Source organism: Procambarus clarkii, chromosome 85, assembly GCF_040958095.1.
Source record: "Procambarus clarkii isolate CNS0578487 chromosome 85, FALCON_Pclarkii_2.0, whole genome shotgun sequence".
NCBI classification, from domain to species: Eukaryota; Metazoa; Arthropoda; class Malacostraca; order Decapoda; family Cambaridae; genus Procambarus; species Procambarus clarkii.
In genome coordinates this window covers 23353600-23375270 of record NC_091234.1, presented here as the reverse complement: position 1 = coordinate 23375270, position 21671 = coordinate 23353600, and the positions used below count along the sequence as shown (strand labels likewise).

Genomic DNA, 21671 nt, shown 5'->3' with positions numbered 1-21671 from the left:
TTTAGGCCATTGCTCCTCATGCCTTTCTTGAGGGGGGCCAGGTTCTTCTGGTCCCTGGTGGGCCTAAAACTCATTCGATTGACTGTTGCCACGGTCTAATATATTTATTTATTTATTTATTTATTTATGCATATAAAAGAATGTACATAAGGAATGTGAGGATACAAATATGGTAATTACAGTCTTGTAAAGCCACTAGCACGTGCAGCGTTTCGGGCAGAAACGAGACACATCAGGCCGGTATAGTTCAGGGAAGCCTCTGGGTCTCACTCAGAAAAATGGCATTTGATTACATTCAACACTGGTTTTATGGCACGAAAGTATTGCCATACATTTTGGAATATATTTATGCATTTTTTTTATTATATCTGGAGTTTTTAAATATATTTTGGATATCAGTGATTTGGGCCTCATTAACTAATGTTCTGTTTGTTCTAAACTAGAATAAAATTCCTAATGTATGTTTGGTGTAATATAGTTCGACAACTAGATGGTCTACCTGGAGGATCTACTACCGTCTCTAGTACTCAAGCCTCTGTTACTAAGGTAAACTGTAGCAAGACTAATTGTAACACTTCCACCATGGCCCCTGACCTTACTCCTGCCACTGGGGACAAGACTTCCACCATGGCCCCTGACCTTACTCCTGCCACTGGGGACAAGACTTCCACCATGGCCCCTGACCTTACTCCTGCCACTGGGGACAAGACTTCCACCATGGCCCCTGACCTTACTCCTGCCACTGGGAACAAGACTTCCACCATGGCCCCTGACCTTACTCCTGCCACTGGGAACAAGACTTCCACCATGGCCCCTGACCTTACTCCTGCCACTGGGGACAAGACTTCCACCATGGCCCCTGACCTTACTCCTGCCACTGGGAACAAGACTTCCACCAGTGAGGCTCAAACTGTGAGTTAAATATTTTCTTCCTGTTTATATTTTCAAGGATTACTCTTGTATATTTTAGAGCATGTTAATTTTACACATATTTATGGCAGCGTTATAATGCTTGGCAAAAACGTCATCTGTCAATAATGCGGTGGGCTGCATCATTCAAGTGGAGCAACCCAATGCCTTCCACCACCACTTTCTCCTCCCCTTCTTGTTGATACTACTCATGATCAGAGCTGCCAGGATAAGAAGTTTAAAACCAGTGTAACGAGTAAAAATGGATAAAAAATGTAGTGTTCCCTCGGAATGTGATTGTCCAGGGCTTTTACCAAATGAAGTGACAAGTAGTGGGGCTGGTTCAAGCAAGTTAGAGAATGAGAGTGCGAGTTGTGATGCTGATTGTGGAGCAGAGGTTGTTCCTTTTAACATCATTAGGTGCTCCACTGTCACTGAGGTGGGGTCGGCCACAGGTTCAGGTATGCAGTTTGTTCCCACTACTCTTGTATCCTCTCCCTGCCTGCAATTTGCACCCTTCCAAGTTGGCACAGAATCTGCCTCTGCAATATGGTCACTTCACTTCCTTGGGGATGGGGCAGATAGTGTTCAACCAGCCAGTCACCAGTCAAACAGGTCGCTGGGGTAACAATAACATTACCAAGGCAAGCGGCCCTGACAGGAGAGCCTCATTCTAGCAAGTCTCGAGTAAAGAAGTTTTTTGCTTCACTTTCTGCGGATAGGAATAAATACAGGCGAGGGTGGAGGTCAGCAACACGACTTCCCTCTTGGACCTCTTTTGCATACCAGTACAGGAACGCCTCATACAGGACAACAGGTTTCTCACCCTGCCTCACTCACTCAGTCAACCATCTAAGAAAAGTAAGAAGCAGGTTGGAGCTGGTAAACAAGCAAGAGTGTGAAAGAGAGAGTATGAGAGTGAGTGAGAGCACAAGTGAGGGGGAGAGAGTGAGTGTGAGTGAGTGAGGGGGAGAGTGAGAGTGAGTGAGTGAGTGAGGGGGAGAGTGAGAGTGAGTGAGTGAGGGGGAGAGAGTGAGAGTGAGTGAGGGGGAGAGAGAGAGTGAGAGTGAGTGAGGGGGGGAGAGAGAGCGAGAGAGAGAGGGGGAGAGAGAGAGTGAGTGAGTGAGGGGGAGAGAGTGAGTGAGGGGGAGAGAGTGAGAGTGAGTGAGGGGGAGAGAGTGAGAGTGAGAGTGAGTGAGGGGGAGAGAGTGAGAGTGAGTGAGGGGGAGAGAGTGAGAGTGAGTGAGTGAGGGGGAGAGAGTGAGAGTGAGTGAGTGAGGGGGAGAGAGTGAGAGTGAGTGAGTGAGGGGGAGAGAGTGAGAGTGAGTGAGTGAGGGGGAGAGAGTGAGAGTGAGTGAGTGAGGGGGAGAGAGTGAGAGTGAGTGAGTGAGGGGGAGAGAGTGAGAGTGAGTGAGTGAGGGGGAGAGAGTGAGAGTGAGTGAGTGAGGGGGAGAGAGTGAGAGTGAGTGAGTGAGGGGGAGAGAGTGAGAGTGAGTGAGTGAGGGGGAGAGAGTGAGAGTGAGTGAGTGAGGGGGAGAGAGTGAGAGTGAGTGAGTGAGGGGGAGAGAGTGAGGGGGGGAGAGTGAGAGTGAGGGGGGGGAGAGTGAGTGAGTGAGGGGGGGATAGTGAGTGAGGGAGAGAGAGTGAGGGGGAGAGAGTGAGTGAGGGAGAGAGAGTGAGTGAGGGGGAGAGAGAGAGAGAGAGAGTGAGGGGGGGAGAGAGAGTGAGTGAGGGGGAGAGAGTGAGTGAGCGGGAGAGAGTGAGTGAGGGGGAGAGAGAGTGAGTGAGTGAGTGAGTGAGGGGGAGAGAGAGAGAGTGAGTGAGGGGGAGAGAGAGAGAGTGAGTGAGGGAGAGAGAGTGAGAGTGAGGGGGAGAGAGAGTGAGAGTGAGGGGGGGAGAGAGAGAGTGAGTGAGGGGGGGGGGAGAGAGAGAGTGAGTGAGGGGGGGAGAGAGAGAGTGAGTGAGGGGGAGAGAGAGAGAGTGAGTGAGGGGGAGAGAGAGAGAGTGAGTGAGGGGGAGAGAGAGTGAGTGAGGGAGAGAGTGAGTGAGTGAGGGGGAGAGAGAGAGAGAGAGTGAGTGAGTGAGGGGGAGTGAGAGTGAGTGAGTGAGTGAGGGGGGGAGAGAGAGAGTGAGAGTGAGGGGGATAGAGAGTGAGAGAGTGAGTGAGGGGGGGAGAGTGAGTGAGTGAGGGAGGGGGAGAGAGTGAGTGAGTGAGAGGGAGAGAGTGAGTGAGTGAGGGGGAGAGAGAGAGTGAGAGTGAGGGGGAGAGAAAGAGTGAGTGAGTGAGGGGGGGAGAGAGTGAGTGAGTGAGGGGGAGAGAGTGAGAGTGAGTGAGTGAGGGGGAGAGAGTGAGTGAGTGAGTGAGGGGGAGAGAGTGAGTGAGTGAGGGGGAGAGAGAGAGAGTGAGAGTGAGGGAGAGAGAGAGTGTGAGTGAGGGGGAGAGAGAGAGTGAGTGAGTGAGGGGGAGAGAGAGAGAGAGTGAGAGTGAGGGGGGAGAGAGTGAGTGAGTGAGGGGGAGAGAGAGAGAGAGAGTGAGGGGGAGAGAGTGAGTGAGTGAGTGAGGGGGAGAGAGAGAGAGTGTGAGAGTGAGTGAGTGAGGGGGAGAGAGAGAGAGTGAGTGAGTGAGTGAGTGAGGGGGAGAGAGAGAGAGAGAGAGAGTGAGGGGGAGAGAGAGTGAGTGAGTGAGGGGGAGAGAAAGAGTGTGAGGGGGAGAGAGAGAGAGAGAGTGAGTGAGTGAGTGAGTGAGTGAGGGGGAGAGAGTGAGTGAGTGAGTGAGGGGGAGAGAGTGAGTGAGTGAGGGGGAGTGAGTGAGTGAGTGAGGGGGAGAGAGTGAGTGAGTGAGGGGGAGAGAGTGAGTGAGTGAGTGAGGGGGAGAGAGTGAATGAGTGAGTGAGGGGGAGAGAGTGAATGAGTGAGTGAGGGGGAGAGAGTGAATGAGTGAGTGAGGGGGAGAGAGTGAATGAGTGAGTGAGGGGGAGAGAGTGAATGAGTGAGTGAGGGGGAGAGAGTGAATGAGTGAGTGAGGGGGAGAGTGTGAATGAGTGAGTGAGGGGGAGAGTGTGAGGAGGAGAGTGTGTGAGGGGGAGTGTGTGAGGGGAGAGAGTGAGAGAGTGTGTGAGGGGGAGAGAGTGAGAGAGAGTGTGAGGGGGAGAGAGTGAGAGAGTGTGTGAGGGGGAGAGTGTGAGGGGAGAGAGTGTGAGGGGGAGAGAGTGAGAGTGAGTGTGAGGGGGAGAGAGTGAGAGAGAGTGTGAGGGGGAGAGAGTGAGAGAGAGTGTGAGGGGGAGAGAGTGAGAGAGAGTGTGAGGGGGAGAGAGTGAGAGAGAGTGTGAGGGGGAGAGAGTGAGAGAGAGTGTGAGGGGGAGAGAGTGAGAGAGAGAGTGTGAGGGGGAGAGAGTGAGAGAGAGAGTGTGAGGGGGAGAGAGTGAGAGAGAGAGTGTGAGGGGGAGAGAGTGAGAGAGAGAGTGTGAGGGGGAGAGAGTGAGAGAGAGAGTGTGAGGGGGAGAGAGTGAGAGAGAGAGTGTGAGGGGGAGAGAGTGAGAGAGAGAGTGTGAGGGGGAGAGAGTGAGAGAGAGAGTGTGAGGGGGAGAGAGTGAGAGAGAGAGTGTGAGGGGGAGAGAGTGAGAGAGAGAGTGTGAGGGGGAGAGAGTGAGAGAGAGAGTGTGAGGGGGAGAGAGTGAGAGAGAGAGTGTGAGGGGGAGAGAGTGAGAGAGAGAGTGTGAGGGGGAGAGAGTGAGAGAGAGAGTGTGAGGGGGAGAGAGTGAGAGAGAGAGTGTGAGGGGGAGAGAGTGAGAGAGAGAGTGTGAGGGGGAGAGAGTGAGAGAGAGAGTGTGAGGGGGAGAGAGTGAGAGAGAGAGTGTGAGGGGGAGAGAGTGAGAGAGAGAGTGTGAGGGGGAGAGAGTGAGAGAGAGAGTGTGAGGGGGAGAGAGTGAGAGAGAGAGTGTGAGGGGGAGAGAGTGAGAGAGAGAGTGTGAGGGGGAGAGAGTGAGAGAGAGAGTGTGAGGGGGAGAGAGTGAGAGAGAGAGTGTGAGGGGGAGAGAGTGAGAGAGAGAGTGTGAGGGGGAGAGAGTGAGTGTGTGTGAGGGGGAGAGTGAGAGAGAGAGAGTGAGAGAGAGTGTGAGGGGGAGAGAGTGAGAGAGAGTGTGAGGGGGAGAGAGTGAGAGAGAGAGTGTGAGGGGGAGAGAGTGAGAGAGAGAGTGTGAGGGGGAGAGAGTGAGAGAGAGAGTGTGAGGGGGAGAGAGTGAGAGAGAGAGTGTGAGGGGGAGAGAGTGAGAGAGAGAGTGTGAAGGGGAGAGAGTGAGAGAGAGAGTGTGAGGGGGAGAGAGTGAGTGTGTGTGAGGGGGAGAGTGAGAGAGAGAGAGTGAGAGAGAGTGTGAGGGGGAGAGAGTGAGAGAGAGTGTGAGGGGGAGAGAGTGAGAGAGAGAGTGTGAGGGGGAGAGAGTGAGAGAGAGAGTGTGAGGGGGAGAGAGTGAGAGAGAGAGTGTGAGGGGGAGAGAGTGAGAGAGAGAGTGTGAGGGGGAGAGAGTGAGAGAGAGAGTGTGAGGGGGAGAGAGTGAGAGAGAGAGTGTGAGGGGGAGAGAGTGAGAGAGAGAGTGTGAGGGGGAGAGAGTGAGAGAGAGAGTGTGAGGGGGAGAGAGTGAGAGAGAGAGTGTGAGGGGGAGAGAGTGAGAGAGAGAGTGTGAGGGGGAGAGAGTGAGAGAGAGAGTGTGAGGGGGAGAGAGTGAGAGAGAGAGTGTGAGGGGGAGAGAGTGAGAGAGAGAGTGTGAGGGGGAGAGAGTGAGAGAGAGAGTGTGAGGGGGAGAGAGTGAGAGAGAGAGTGTGAGGGGGAGAGAGTGAGAGAGAGAGTGTGAGGGGGAGAGAGTGAGAGAGAGAGTGTGAGGGGGAGAGAGTGAGAGAGAGAGTGTGAGGGGGAGAGAGTGAGAGAGAGAGTGTGAGGGGGAGAGAGTGAGAGAGAGTGTGAGGGGGAGAGAGTGAGAGAGAGAGTGTGAGGGGGAGAGAGTGAGAGAGAGAGTGTGAGGGGGAGAGAGAGACAGTGAGAGTGAGTGAGAGGGAAGGAGAGTTGGAGTGAGTGAGAGAGAGGGAAGGAGAGTTGGAGTGAGTGAGAGAGAGGGAAGGAGAGTTGGAGTGAGTGAGAGAGAGAGAGAGAGAGAGAGAGAGAGAGAGGGAGAGAGAGGGGGGGAGAGAGAGGGAGAAAGAGAGAGGGGGGGGAGAGAGGGATAGAGAGAGGGGGGGAGAGAGGGATAGAGAGAGGGGGGAGAGGGAGGGAGAGAGAGAGAGGGGGGGGAGAGAGAGAGAGAGAGAGAGGGGGGGAGAGAGAGGGGAGACAGAGAGGGGAGAGAGAGGGGGGAGGGAGAGAGAGAGAGAGGGAGGGGGGGGGAGAGTGTAAGTCAAATCAGTCATATCAGTCATTTCAGTCAGTCATGTCAGTCATTTCAGTCGGTCATTTCAGTCAGTCAGTCAGTCAGTCGGTCGGTCATTTCAGTCAGTCGGTCGGTCGGTCGGTCATTTCAGTCGGTCGGTCGGTCGGTCATTTCAGTCGGTCGGTCATTTCAGTCAGTCGGTCGGTCGGTCATTTCAGTCAGTCGGTTGGTCGGTCATTTCAGTCAGTCGGTCGGTCATTTCAGTCAGTCGGTCGGTCATTTCATTCAGTCGGTCGGTCGGTCATTTTATTCAGTCAGTCGGTCGGTCATTTCATTCAGTCGGTCGGTCGGTCATTTCAGTCAGTCGGTCGGTCGGTCATTTCATTCAGTCGGTCGGTCGGTCATTTCATTCAGTCGGTCGGTCGGTCATTTCATTCAGTCGGTCGGTCGGTCATTTCATTCAGTCGGTCGGTCATTTCATTCATATCAGTCAGTCATTTCAGTCAGTCAGTCATTTCAGTCAGTCAGTCATTTCAGTCAGTCAGTCATTTCAGTCAGTCATTTCAGTCAGTCAGTCATTTCAGTCAGTCAGTCATTTCAGTCAGTCATTTCAGTCAGTCATTTCAGTCAGTCATTTCAGTCAGTCATTTCAGTCAGTCATTTCAGTCAGTCATTTCAGTCAGTCATTTCAGTCAGTCATTTCAGTCAGTCATTTCAGTCAGTCATTTCAGTGAGTCATTTCAGTGAGTCATTTCAGTCAGTCATTTCAGTGAGTCGGTCAGTCAGTCAGTCTTGGGGTCCCACCTAATATTACTCACCTAATTGTAGTCACCTAATTGTGCTTGCGGGGGAGAGCTTAGGCTCTTTGGTCTTGCCTCTCGACTGTCAATCAACTGGTGTACAGGTTCCTGAGCCTACTGGGCTCTATCATATCTACATTTGAAACTGTGTATGGAGTCAGCCTCCACCACATCACTGCCTAATGCATTCCATTTATTTACTACTTTGACACTGAAAAAATTCTTTCTAACACTGTGGCACATCTGGGTACTAAGTTTCCACTTGCGTCCCCTTGTTCGTGTCCCACCCGTGCTGAAGCGTTGGTCTTTGTCCACCCCTGTCAATTCCCCTGAGAATTTTGTAGGTGGTTATCATGTCTCCCCTTACTCTTCTGTTTTCCAGGGACGTGAGGTTCAGTTCCTTTAGCCTTTCCTCGTAGCTCATTCCTCTCAGTTCCAGGATGAGCCTGGTGGCATACCGCTGAATCTTCTCTAGCTTTGTCTTGTGTTTAACTAGGTATGGACTCCAGGCTGGAGCTGCATACTCCAGGATTGGTCTTCCATAAGTGGTATACAGGGTTCTGAAAGATTCCTTACGCAAGTTTCTGAAGGCAGTTCTTATGTTGGCCAGTCTAACATATGCCACTGATGATATGCTTTTGATGTGGGCCTCTGGGGACAGGTTCAGTGTGATATCAACCCCCAGATCTTTCTCTCTATTTGACTCTTGCAGGATTTCACCTCCCAGATGATACCTTGTGCTCAGTCTCCTGCTCCCTTCGCCTAATTTCATCACCTTACACTTTCCTGAGTTGAACTTTAGCAGCCATTTTCTAGACCATTCCTCCAGTTTATCCAGGTCATCCTGTAGTCTCTGTCTTCATCCGTCTTGATTCTTCTCATAATTTTTGCATCATCAGCAAACATTGAGAGGAATGAGTCTATACCCTCCGGAAGATCGTTTACATATATTAGAAACAGGATGGGTCCAAGTACTGAGCCCTGTGGGACTCTGCTGGTGACATCTTGCCACTCTGATGTTTTCCCCCTCACCGTTACTCGCTGTTTCCTGTTGCATAAGTAGTCCTTTATCCACTGGAGCACCTTCCCTTTTACTCCTGCCTGTTGCTCCAACTTTTTAAACAGCCTTTTATGGGGTACTGTGTCAAAGGCTTTCTGGCAGTCCAGGAAAATGCAGTCGGCCTACCCTTCTCTTTCCTGCCTAATTTTTGTTGCCTGGTCATAAAATTCTATTAAACCTGTGAGGCACGATTTACCATCCCATGTTTACCATCCCATCCCATCCCATACCATGTGTGTGTGTGTGGGGGGGGGGGAGGGGGGGGGGAGGGGGGGGGGGAATAGGAATAACAATTGAGAGGCTGGCCGAAAGAGCATGGTTCAACCCCTGTAAGCGCAACTAGGTGAATACATGTCGGGGTCAGGATGCCACATGGAGGGTGTACGCAAGTAGTGTAGAGCACAAGTTGAATTGTTTAGTCATTTCCAGTGACAAAACAGAAAAGTTGGAGCCATCAAGTTCCCAGGACCAGACGAAGTCTTTGCAAAGACTCTGAAAGTATTTAAAAATGAGCTGAACCTCTTACTTCTGCATTATAAATTACTGATAAGTAATGTATTGGAATCATGGGGAGTTGCAAGTATTGTGCCAATCATTTAGAAGGGAAATGGATCTCTTATCAAAATACTGGCCAATTAATTTGTCTATTGTATGGAAATGGCTTGAATCGGTAATTGCAAAAACCATTCATTTACATCTTCAGAAGCATTTCTTCAGCGAGGTAGTCTATTGGGCTGCTAATACAGGAGTTTTATATCAAAATGAGTTCAAATTATAGTTTTGTATACTATACTATACATTGTTGAACCTTTTTCATGTCATATTTTGAAAGTTTTTCATTTTCTTCTAACACTTTTCTGTGGGGAGCCCCATTGGCTCCCTGGAGCTATTGGATTGATATTAGCTAATATTAGTACAGGGCCTCAGTCATATGAAGTTGTCATGCCTACTGGGGACCATTAACCAGAACATGAAGAACCTGTGAAGAGCAGGGGTTCCATAGGCACATTCGAAGAACACTGTATAAACATCAGAGGTCCACGGTTGTTCAACATCCTCCCAGGGAACTGTGGACATCTTAAAGAGAAAAATAGATAGTTTTCTTCAAGGAGTGCGGGACCAACCGGGTTGTAGTGGATATGTGGGCCTGCAGGCTGCTCCAAGCAACAGCCTGGTGAACCAAAGTCTCACAAGTCGGGGAGTAGAAGAACTCCCAGAACCCCATCAGGCAGGTATGGTCCCCCTGAGAGAGGTGCAGGGAGCAATGGCCTATGAAACTCGTATATAAAAGTATTCATGTCTGCCATCGATTGGGGCTGAGCACCTATAAAGTTAGGCATTTCAAAACAGACCTTTACATGTAGAAAAATTGCAACTTGAGATTGAACAGAGGGTAAAAAAAAACAATGTAAACAAACTAACAAGCAACACGTCATCTCACTGTGCGCCACTCGTTCGCAACGAACAACACCCCCCCTCCCCTTGGGAAAAAAGGGGGGTCCTGGACCATCAGTTTGTCGACTGAAGCTAAACTGGTTAGACGTCTACTCTGGTCTGTTGCCTGACAGGTTTTTCACCCTGCTGCGGTTCCTGCTGAGGGTTGGTGCGGTGGCCAGGAGTTAGTACCAAGGGCTACATGCGCTTAGGGCTCCCTTCCCTAAGCGCCTTTTGAGAACACCCCTTGGGCGTCAGGGGTTCTCTTCCTTGGCGTTTTTGGGTTCCCACTTCCATAGAGGTAGCGGTTGCTTGACTTCTACCTCGCTCTTGGGGTCAGCTTAGGTCTCGGTGCTTTCATTTGGCCCTGGCTATGGTGGTTGCTGGTTGGGGTGCACTGGGCTGCACAGCTTTCATAATCGCAGCAGCTGTGCCTCTTTCTGGTTCCTTGGGTTGTGGTGCTTCCTCGGGGTTCTCTTTCCTACTTTTAGTTGTTTTTATTGCCCATTGGGAGGCCGCTGGGGTTCCTATTAGGTGATAGGAACTATCAGGGCAGTCCCCCTCTGGGTTTCCGAGGTTGCTCACCTCACAGGGGCCAGTTTGCCTGGATGTTATACGGGGGTTACAACTGGCTTTAGCAGCATCAGCGCTTGGGCTTCCCGTTGGGACACATCCCCCCTATGGGCCCTAGAAACCCCTCATCGGGGCTTGGTTGACCGATGGTCGTGTCCTAGGTAAGGTAAGGTCCTTTGAATCCCATCTCGCGTTGTGAGAGTTTGTAGGTCGTTCGTTGTCCTTGTCTCAGGGTACCAATCACTTGTTTTGCCTCCGTCCAGCTGCTTGTTGGATCACTGACACCTTCGACCCGGAGCTGTAATAGTCTTGTTCTCTGCTCATTCTCCTGTTACCCATTCTTCTTCAGAAGATCTTAGGGGTCAAGCGGCTGTTGTGTTTCATGGTAGGTTTAGGTTCTTGCAACTCACTAGGTTGGTTTCCCACTCGAATGCCTCAGAGCTGCCTCATTTTGGTTAGGGCCCAGACTGGGGGATTTTGGTCGCTTTGGCCTTGGTTCAGTCCACGCCCTCGAGTCTTTCCCTAGATGGCATGATTCGCCCTACTCCTTTTCCTTACTCCCGACTCCCAAATATCTGAGGGTTTTGGGGTCAGGGCCGGGTTTATTTTGGGGATGAGAGACTGACTACCCCATCCGATGTGGGGATGGAGGCCTTTGAGTCTGGTCCTCCCTCCGAGGCTTCTGGGTCTTCCCAGCAGGCCCCCTTCTTTGAGTTTTTTCCTTGGATCCTGCCTTTTTTCAAGGGTGGAGGGCATACCTTACCTTGAGGTGCTTCCAGAGCTTAGTGTCCCTGTGTCCCGGTCGTCAACCAGGCCTCCTCGTTGCTGGACTGGTCAACCAGTCTGTTGGACGTGGCTGCTCGCAGCCTGACGTTTGAATCACAGCCTGGTTGATCATATATCCTTTGGAGGTTCTTCTCAAGTTCTCTTGAACACTGTGATGGGTCGGCCAATTATCCCCCTTATGTGTAGTGGAAGTGTATTCACCTAGTTGTGTTTGCGGGGGTTGAGCTTTTCTCTTTTGGCCCGCCTCTCAACTGTCAATCAACTGTTTACTAACTACTTTTTTTCTTTTCTTTTTCTACACCCCACCCCCCCCCAGGAAGCAGCCCGTGACAGCTGACTAACTCCAAGGTACCTATTCACTGCTAGGTAACGGGGGCATTCAGGGTGAAAGAAACTTTTCCCATTTGTTTCTGCCTGGTGCGGGAATCGAACCCGCGCCACAGAATTAAGAGCCCTGTGCACTATCCACCAGGCTACCAGGCCCCTATAGTGTGTTGGGGCATGTCTGCCCTGGAGTCCTCCTCGTGTGGTTTCGGATCTTGGAGAGAGGGTGCCCACTTGGTGAGCTTGGGCTCCATTTTGCTCCTGCTTGGGCTTTTGTGCTTCCGAGCAGGGATTTGCCGCAGGGAAAGGGGTTTTCGTTCCCTCCTTCCCTAGTAGGAAGGAGAGAACATTGGTATTGGTATTGCCACATTTGCCAGGGTGATGTGTTTAGTTGACAGGCATGTTGTTCTGATTGTGCACCAGGGCGGTGCTCCATGTCATGTTAACTTTTGGAGCCTGGGTGTTGGGTCTACTTGGGCGCATTTTTTGTGTGTTTTCACACTCCGGGCCTTTCCAGTGTCTGGTGTTTCTTGTCTACCATTATTCTGGTAGGTTTTATCTGCCCGGCCCAGAATGTGAGAAGGTATGTGGTTTCTAAGAATTTTTCCTGTTTTGGCTACTGCCTGTGTCGTCAGTTATCTTCACTGAGGGTGCTTTGGCTCTTTACGCTATTTTTCTTCCCCTCTTTCTCTTGGGGATGCATTTCTCTGCGTGTTCTGGTTTTCTCCTGTTTGTGTTCCCTTTGCCTCCCTTCACCTCCTGCCTTCCTATCTTCTTTCCCCTGCCTCTGGGCAGGTTTTTTTTATGTCTCTGGGCTCCTGAGGGGTGCATGTTGTTGGGATATCTGTCCATCTTGCTTATGGCCACCACCGCTGTTGTGTTCAGGGCTTGTGTGTCCACTCAGTGACAGACTAAGTTTGCTGCTTTTCTGTTGGTCTTGCTTGGCTGGGGTGGGTTGACCTGGTGTCCATCCTCACCTGTTGCCACTGTTTCCTGCAGTGCATGGTTATCTGTCTTCTAGTCTTCAAAGAGTGGTTCATGGCTCTTTGGGGCTAGTCACTTTGAGTGGCTCGTCTGCTGAGTTCTCGGGGGTTTAGTGCTCCGTGCGGTTCATATCCAGGGCCAAAGTCCTGGTGGTCTGCCTGTTTATTTCCTTGTCCAATCCTTTCTCTCTGTCCCATCCCAAATCCTTATCCTGACCCCTTCCCAGTGCTATATGGTCGTTAATGACTTGGCACTTTCCCCAATAGTTCCCTCCCTCCCCTGTCCATGGAATGGACAGTTGACACCGACTCGTTCAGTTTGCTCTGCCAGACGTTTGGGTCCCCGGAGGTGACTTCTTCGTTTCGGCGTGGTAGTGGTGCCCTTGCTCGACTGCGAGGCCATCGCGGCAGATGCTTTTTCTAGGGGGAGCCCGTCGGCTCCCCGGCTGATATGCTAATGTCACACTTTGGCATCAGTCATGTGTATGGAGTTCTGTGGGCCTATCGGGACCATGAGCCAGAACCTGGCCCCCTTAGAGAGGCTTGGGGAGCAATGACCCATAGAAACCCCCATGTGGTTGGAAGCATTCTATGTATGCCATCGACCGGGTCAAGCACCCAGAAAGGTAAGCATCCCAAAACAAACCCCTATTCTGGTGAAAATTTCTACAAAAAGTCGAACAAGTGGATAGAACTCCCCGAAAAGAAACTAGCATGACATCACATGTCGCGCGCCACTGTCTGTGCAGCTCCCTCCCTCCCCGGGAGGGGGAAGGGGGGAGCCCCAGACCCCCACGCCGGCTATACACCCATCAGTTCTGAGGCTGATGCTATAGGCAACGGTCGTGTACTCCGGCTCCAGTGGTTGTTTCAGCACTGTACTTAGTGTGTGGTGAATGTCTTCTAGGTGGTGCTTGAGCCGGGAGTGATTCTCCAGTACTCGGGCTGCATGCACCTAGGGTTTCCTTCCCTAGGTGCCCAGTAAGTACTGCCCTTGGGGCTTGGGGCAACATTCCACAAGTTCCTTGGGTTCTGCCTCTGCTAGGCCATTTACTGCTTGGTTTTTGGCCAACCTTTGTGTGCTAGGATGTTCTGTCTCCCTTGTTTGCCTTCGGGTAAGAGGCAGTTTGCACTGCGCATGGTACTACGTAGCTTGTTTTCACCACTCATAGCGGCCGGCTCTGCTCCGCCTGGGTATGCTGTCCTCTTGCTGGGTTTTCTTTTTCTTTTTCTTTGTTTGCCTGGTGGGGGGGGGGGGTCTGCTTTGGTTGTTGCCCCATGTGTACTGAGTACTCTTCTTTCTTCCAGTGGTTTCCCCTGCTAGGTCCCCGTGAGTTTACACATCCCGGGGGTTCAGTTCTTAAGACAGTTGTTTGGTAGAATTGGACGCCGGTTAGCAGTACCCTGCCTGGGTTTCCCTGAGCATGAGTTCCATCTCAGGACCCTGGGAATCCCCACGGGGACGCGTGAGTCCGATGGATGTGACCCCGGAGTTCCCCCTCGCTTTGTGCGAGTTCGAGGGTTGCTCTGTCCCCTTGTCTCATGGTGACTCTCACTGTCTTTGCATTCGTCTGCTGCCTGTGGGGTCGATTGCACCTTCGGCCCAGAGTCCTATGAGTTTTGTCGCTTGTTTGTTACTCGGTTACCCAGTCTTATGGTGACTATGCAGGTACAGGCAGCACGGGCGTTGCACGTTCAGTTTAGGTGGTGGCAGCGCGCTAGGTTGCTCCCCAGAAGCCACGGGGCTGCCCCCGTTATGGTTGGTGTGGCAGGGCTTGGGGGGTGTTGGTTGCTTCGGTTTTGTTTCCTTCCGTGCCCCCTTGTCTTTCCCCATGTGGAAAGGGGAAAGAAAAAGGGGAAAGGGGTAGAAAACCCACTGGGTTTTCTGCCCTCTGGGCGGAGCTTGCGGTTACGAGGAGTGGGGTTTTTTCTTTCCGCCTTCTCCGTACGAGTTGTTAGGCGTTAGCCCCTCCCCGGGTTTGGTTCCTTGTCCCTTGGGTCCGTCCTGTCGGTGGGTACTCTTTTCCGTTTATTCACCCTTCTTGGGGCGGGACTTCTCCGTTACGTTCACTTCTTTTCAGGGTTCTGCATGACTTTTGCTCTCGGGTGTGACTGTGCCTTTCTGTGCCATCGTGCTTTGTGCTTGCTTCTGTGTGTTCTTGAAGGTTAGGGAAGGTTTTCATTTCTTCTCATATTATTGGAACGTCTGTTGTCTTCCGGTGTGGCTTCCTTCCAGTCCTTTCGAGGGCTTATTGGTCCTCTTCTGTGCTTCTTCTAGGTTTTCGGTCCTGTCTCGTTCTTTTGTAATTATATCTTCTCTTCGTGCTCTGTCTCGGCACTGCTTGTTTTCTTTAAATACCTGTACTCCTAGTTGGTGTCTGCCCGCCGAGCAGGTTTTGCGGTTCAGATCTCGTGTCCTACGCATGTGCTGTTGGAGTTTTTGGTATGGGCGGTGTGTACAAGTGCTGGTGTTCTGCGTCCTTTTCTCTCGAGACTTCACCTCTCACTTCTCTCAATTCTACAGTCCGTGCCCCGTAGCTACTGGGGGTGTTCTAGATTGCCACTATGGGGAGGACGCCAGGTTTTCCCTGCATATGGGTGTGGAGCTCCTCATTCGCCTCTACTCTTCTCCTGCATGTGCAGCTCTGGCCTTCTTCCACTGGCGGTGATCTTCTCGGCTACATTGTGTCGTGACACGTTCGTGCCTATGTTCTGCTGGCGAGTTTATGTGGTATGGCGTCTCTTTCGGCCAGGCGCTGGTTCGTGGTTTTTTATACGAATATCAGAACATCAGAACACAGGTGACTGCAGAAGACTTATTGGCCCATACGAGGCACCTCCTATTTATACCCATCCAGTCCCACTCATTTGCATGTCCAACCTATGCTTGAGTCAATCAAGGGGCCCCCCACTTCCACCATGTTACGAGGTACAATGGTGGGGGTAAATGTTATAAGGTAAATGTTACACTGTCAGGATGTTATGTGGTGACATTTTGCTGCAGTTTTGATACTGTGGATGCATGTTGGGGATTGGTTGTGGCATTTTGTTTAGTCCTTGCGTGCTTCTTCCTGGGGCCTTCCTTGTTTGTCTGTGTTATTTGTTACAAGAGGGGTCACGGCCCTGTTTTTCGTGGTCTTGTCTGGGTCACTCATTCCTTGTTCTTGCAGTGCCTGGCTTAGACCTTCCATGAACATTGGATTCTCTGTACTCGCCTAGTTGTGCTTGTTGGGGTTGAGCTTTGGCTCTTTAGTCCTGCATCTCACCCGTCACACTCCTGACATCTTCATGACCTCTGTACTTACCTAGTTCTGTTTGTGGGGATTCAGCTCTGGCTTTTTAGTCCCACCTCTCACCTCTCATTCGCCTACTGTACCAAGTACCTAAGCCTACTGGGTTCTATCATATCACACTTGAAGCTATGTGTGGAATCAGCCTCCACCATATCACTTCCTCATGCATTCCATTTGTCTACTATTCTGACAGCGTCTCTATGGCTCATATGCGCACTCATTTCCATCTGTGTTCCCTGGTGTGTGTGCCCCTTGTCTTCTATGGTCTGTCTTCATCTACCCTATCAATTCCTCTGAGAATCTTGAATCATGTTCCCTCTCGCTCTTCTGTCTCTCAGTGACGTGGGGTTTAATTCTCGTAGTCTCTCCTCGTAGCTCGTACCCCTCGGTTCAGGTACTAGTCTGGTGGCAAACCTTTGCACTTTTTCGGTTTAGTCTTGTGTTGGGACGTGACCGACTCCTCTGTGTTGTTGGCGTGACTTGTTGGGACATGACCAGCAGCTCTTGTGTGTTGTTGGTCGTGTCCCTTTCGTTCCCGTTTGCTACCTGCTTTCTTCGTTCCTCATCTTCCTTCTTCACTCTTGTAATTACCCAAGTGTAGTTACAGGATGAGAGCTACACTCGTGGTGTCCCGTCTCCCCAGCACTGTCATATAATGCTTTGAAATTACTGACTGTTTTGGCCTCCACCACCTTCTCACTTAACTTGTTCCAACCGTCTACCACTCTATTTACAAAAGTGAATTTTCATATATTTCTCCGGCAGCTTTGTTTCGTTAGTTTAAATCTATGACCTCTTGTTTTTGAAGTTCCGGGTCTCAGGAATTCTTCCCTGTCAATTTTATCGATTCCTGTTACTATTTTGAACATAGTGATCATATCGCCTCTTTTTCTTTTATCTTCTAGTTTTTCCATATTTAATGCCTCTAAACTCTCCTCATAGCTCTTGTCCTTCAGTTCTGGGAGCCACTTAGTGGCATGTTGTTGCACCTTTTCCAGTTTGTTTATGTGCTTCTTAAGATATGGGCACCATACAACCGCTGCATAGTCCAGCTTTGGTCTAATAAAAGTCGTGAACAATTTCTTTAGTGTCTCTCCATCCATGTATTTAAAAGCAATTCTAAGGTTAGAAAGTGTTGCATAGGCTCCTCGCACAATGTTCTTAATGTGGTTCTCAGGTGACAGTTTTCTATCTAGAACCACCCGTAGATCCCTTAAAAAATAATGATGCCCAACCACTTACAGTTGGGGATTGAACACCGACCTGCATGAAGCGGGACCGACGCTCTACTGTCCAGCCTGAGGGGTTGTCCTTAACCGCTCGTGCTAGGGCTGTTCTTCTGGTCTTTTTCTTGTGTTTTTCTGTTTTTTCTCATTTTATCCTACACATTGTTGTGTTTTATTTGTGCCTTTTGGCTCTCCTTTTGCCAGGTTTGGTTTCCTGGCTTTCCCTGCCGGTTGGCATTTTCAAGGTCTTGCGGTGTTTCTTCTCTTGATCTCGCGTTGGGACCGTAGTCTCTGGTCTTATGGTGAGCTCGCTGGCGTTGGGGAGTTTCTGTACGGCAGAAGTTACATCTCTTCCTTTGCCAGCGTTGATTCTGGCTCTTAGTTAGTTTAGTTCATTTATTATGCACCCCATACCCATCTTGTGGGCGGTAGTGGAAAGGGTTACAGAGGCACATAATGGGCTCAGGGACTGAACCCCACAATTCATTTAGCTAAGCAAGTTACAATCTTGATGAGCTAGTTACAAAATTCAATATAAGTCATCACATCAACAATGGGTTCGAGATCGACCTCAAGTACAGGTTCTAAATTAAGCAACTGACTTACGTGGAGAGCTAGTGTCAAAATTTACATGTTTGTCCTGCACACCGCCCCCCATCCAGTGGGCAGCGGTGGATAGGTTACAATCACTTAGTTACTACCTACAGTTAGCAAACTGGGGATATTTGGCTAAAATTTCTGGTAGCAGATCATTTTGAATGAAATATTGACACATCGCTGGAACATTGGTTATAGAATTCTCTAAATTCACGTATCTTTTCGCACTCCATCACATAGTGACGGAGGGTGTGCGAATAATTTTGTTGACACAGTTTACATTTGGTCAGGTCTACATCAGCAGATAATGAGAATTCCCAGATACAGGCATACCTCAGAATAAGAGTTTAATCCGTTCCTGGAGACGCCTCGCCTTCCGAAAACTCGCATTCCGAAGTTAATTTCCCCATAAGAAATAAAGGGAAATGAATTAATCCGTTCCTGACTACCCCAAAAACCCCACATCAAACTAAATTTTTATACCTAATTTACCTAATTCATCTAAATAAACCTACAAAACTGTGTTCCAGTTATTACTTACCTTGCTGTCGAGTGCTGTAGGCGTATGGAAGATGGTGAGAGGGGGGAGGAGGAGAGGAGTTACTGTTTGGAAGGGGAGTCCCCTTCCATAATCACATCACATAACCACATGCCTTGTAACACTATGGATACCACTTCTCTTTCTAAATTTTTCAAACCAGCCCCTGCTTGCCTTAAACTCTTTCTTATCTGCATCACTCGTTGCAGGGGTATTCTTTAGAAGGTCTTCGTGCAACACCCTGGCTTTCTCACAAATAATGGCCTCCGAAACACTATCACCCCTCAACTCCTTGTCGTGTATCCAAATTAATAACAACTTTTCCACTTCTTCAAATATTTGTGGTCTTTGTGCCGTTAATGTTCTTACTCCTTTTGCCACTTTAGCACCCATAATCTTATTTTTCTTCTTAAGTATAGTGCATATTGTTGATGTGGCTTTGTTGTACTCCCTACAAAGTTCAACAACACGTGTACCGTTCTCATGCTTCCGAATGATCTCTTGTTTCTCCTCTATTGTCATCCTCACATGAGCTTTCTGGCCTTTATCCTTACCACTGGCTTTCTTGGGACCCATGGTGAGATATATAATAACAAATTGTATAGACAAATCACCAAAAATCCAACAAAACACTGAAAATCCGCGAGAAGAATTGATGTGGGGGTAGTCACTGAGCGCGAGACAATAATAAACTGAGGGGCGGAGGGGCGACGATCGCCGAACCACCGCGCGCTAGGTCGGCTGTACGCGTATCAACAAACTCGCGTCCAAACTCGCCTCCCGAAGTAACCATCGCCTTCCGAGACAAATTTTTGGAGTAAATACACCTCGCCTTCCGAAAACCTCGCATACAGGGACAATCGCATTCCGAGGTACCACTGTATACTTGTAACCGAGTCTAAGCCGAGCAGTAGTAACATCTAGAAGTCTGCTGATTTTATTGGATGATCCATAGATGTGTGGCTCCTCTTGCATGATAGTATGATGATAGATGGAATTACTGGTGTCAATTTCACTTTGCCTCAGATCTACAAGATCTTGTTGAAGTTCTCGGTGTACTGCTGCTCTCAGATTGCTCATTGACAATCCAAGGTTACACTCAACAGCTCCTTTAAAGGCAGATTCTTTGGCTAACTTATCAGCTCTATCATGCATTCGGAGGCCAACATGAGATGGAGACCACATGATATGGACTCTGTTACCATCCTTAATAATTTTGTTGATTCTGGCTCTGCTTGCTCGGTGGTCGCACCCGGGATCTTCCCGCGGCTCTGCCTCTTCCTAGCCTCGATCGGTCTTTGGCAGGGCTGGTTTGGTTCTGCCTAGTCTCTCTCACATTCTGTTGGTGGTCAGATGGCTTCGTTGCTTCGCAGGTGGCACCTGCGTGTTTCTTCTTGGCGGCAGTGTGGGTTTTTTGGCGGTCCTTCCTTTTCTTTCTGTCCCTTCTTAGGTTGCTGCATTTTGTTGGCGTGGTCTTGTCCTTCTCTTCTGGAGGTTTGAGGCCATCATCTTTCCATATACTGTCGCCTCATATCGTGCGGCGCTGGTGGAGCCACTTCAGCTTGCTTTCGGTATTGCTGTAACTTCTGCGCCATTTCGCAAGCTGTCTCGTGCATTGTTTCACCTCCAGCCTGCACATGTGCCCCCTGAGCCGTCCTGGTCATTGGACAGGGTGCTCTCTTTTTCTCTCTTCTCCTAAGTTTGTTGTGGCCCCTTCGGTTCAGGATTGTTTCTTGATGGCTCTTTTTCCAGTTGGCATTGGCCTCTGGGGGTCAGGTCGGGGAGCTTCATGCTCTCCTCCGGCGCAGGTGTTTCTATTCTTTCGGTCTTGGTGATCGGTTTGTTCGTGTGCAGCCGTCTCCTTTTTTGGCAATGAATGAGACTGTTGCTTTCTGGAGGGGTCCTTGGGTTGTTGATGCTTGGTTGGTCAGGCCGGCGGTGCATCAGGTTTTATGTCCGGTTGTGGCCCTCTGCTGGTATTTGCACACCACGGCTTCTGTGTCCGGGGACACAGTTTGGGTTGATCCAGTTTCCCTTCTACCCTGTTCGCGGGTGTGGGTCTCCCAAGTCGTCCGCAAGATTATTAACATTATCGCACACCCCACGAGCGCACCTCAGACTTTGACGTCATGGCCCCAATAGTGCGGGCGAGCGTGCGGCAACGCCTAAATGTGTATACTCGTTTCAGTTTTCTCACCTTAATTCTGGTGCTACATCGTTCGTTTTGGTATCAGTGTGTTCGCAATTAAATTCCCTACAGGGGTGTATAAATATTATGTTCAAAAGCCTGGCGTGACTCCCAAGAGCAAAGCCTAAAGTCGGCAAAAGTTACCCCGTGAGTGCACAAAATCAGTAAAATGTGCATATTCGTTCCATTTTTCTCACCTTAATTCTCGTGCTACTTCGCTCGTTTTGGTATCATTGTGTTCGCAATTAAATTCCCTACAGATGTGTATGAATATAATGTACAAAAGCCTTGAGTGCTTCCCCGCAGAAAAGCCTAAAGTTACCCGTGAACGAGCACCAATTTGTATACTGCAACCTAATGTGTATACTCATTCAGTTTGATTACATCAATTTTCGTGTTACGTGTTTCATTTTGGTATCAAATTGTTCCCAATAAAAGGGCGCATATTTTAAAACTAGTCCCATAATAATGGAGCAATAACTGGAATTTAACATATATTTTAATTCTGGAAGCTCATCATCACAAAATTATTTATATCTTTCCAGTGTTCTGACATAAATTTGTGTTACATCTTTCATTTTGGTATCAAATTGTTCGCGATGTAAAGGCGCGCATTTTAAAACTAGTCCCAACATAATAGCACAATAAATAGAATTTTAACAAATATTTTAAAATTTTGACCAAAAACCTATTTATAATCATACAAGTGTTCGGACATCAAGTTTCATATTACATCTTTCATTTTGGTATCAAATTGTGCACATTCTAAAGGCGCTTATTTTGATACTATTCCTAGGTCGATTGGATAAAAAATGAATTTTATACAAAAATTTTTGTAGTGGACGCAAGTCCGGTCCAAAGTTAGGACTTGGGAGAAAAATAATGGGCGAGAGTGCGGTCCAAAGTGACCGATAGTGTTAAGGCTAGCCAGCCTGCGGTCTATCCCCGTGCCCATGACGTTCGTAAGTTCGCTGCTCTTACTGCCTTCTTTGGCAGCATGTCCTGGGCTGCCATTCGGGCGCTGGGTTTTTGGCTGTCGAACAGGGTCCTGGCTGCGCGTTACCTCGTGAACATTCCTGGGCCTAGTTGTGCCTGTGTCACTTTGAGTCGGCGGTTGCAGCCAGTTGTCTCGAGTTGAGGAGTGAGTGGCGACCGCCTCCAGGGTAAGTCCCTCTACTTTTCCTCTGTGGGTAGTTAGCTTCGGGGAGCTGACGGAACTCACCCTAGAAAACCAGCCTGGTTGATACCTGGTTTTTGGGTTTCTGGGAGTTCTACTCCCCAAGCCCGGCCCGAGGCCAGGCTTGACTTTTGAGAGTTGTTGAATGTAATGAAACAGCATTTTCTGGGTGAGACCCAGAGGCTCCCCGGCATCCCTCCCTTCCCCCTGGTCAGCGTTTTTTCACATGTTTTGATGTCCAACCTCAGAACTGATGGGTGTATGGCCAGCGCAGGGGGCTGGGGCTCCACCTTCTCTCTCCCAGGGGGGTGGGGAGGGGAAGCTGCGCAGACAGCAGTGCGTCGCCGTGTGACGTCATGCTCATTTGCCTCTTTTTTTTTTTTTTTTTTTTTTTTTTTTTGAGAAGTTCTATCCACTTGTTCTGCT

At 49.7% G+C, this 21671-nt stretch overlaps 1 protein-coding gene across 1 annotated transcript in view; it reads left to right on the top strand.

Moving 5' to 3' along the window:
* Positions 1 to 21671, top strand: part of LOC123746739 (ankyrin repeat domain-containing protein 17) — a 298429-nt gene that overhangs the window by 193275 nt on the left and 83483 nt on the right. The window contains 1 exon segment of the mRNA XM_069316838.1: positions 479 to 912. Coding sequence (XP_069172939.1) covers positions 479 to 912 — 434 coding nt within the window.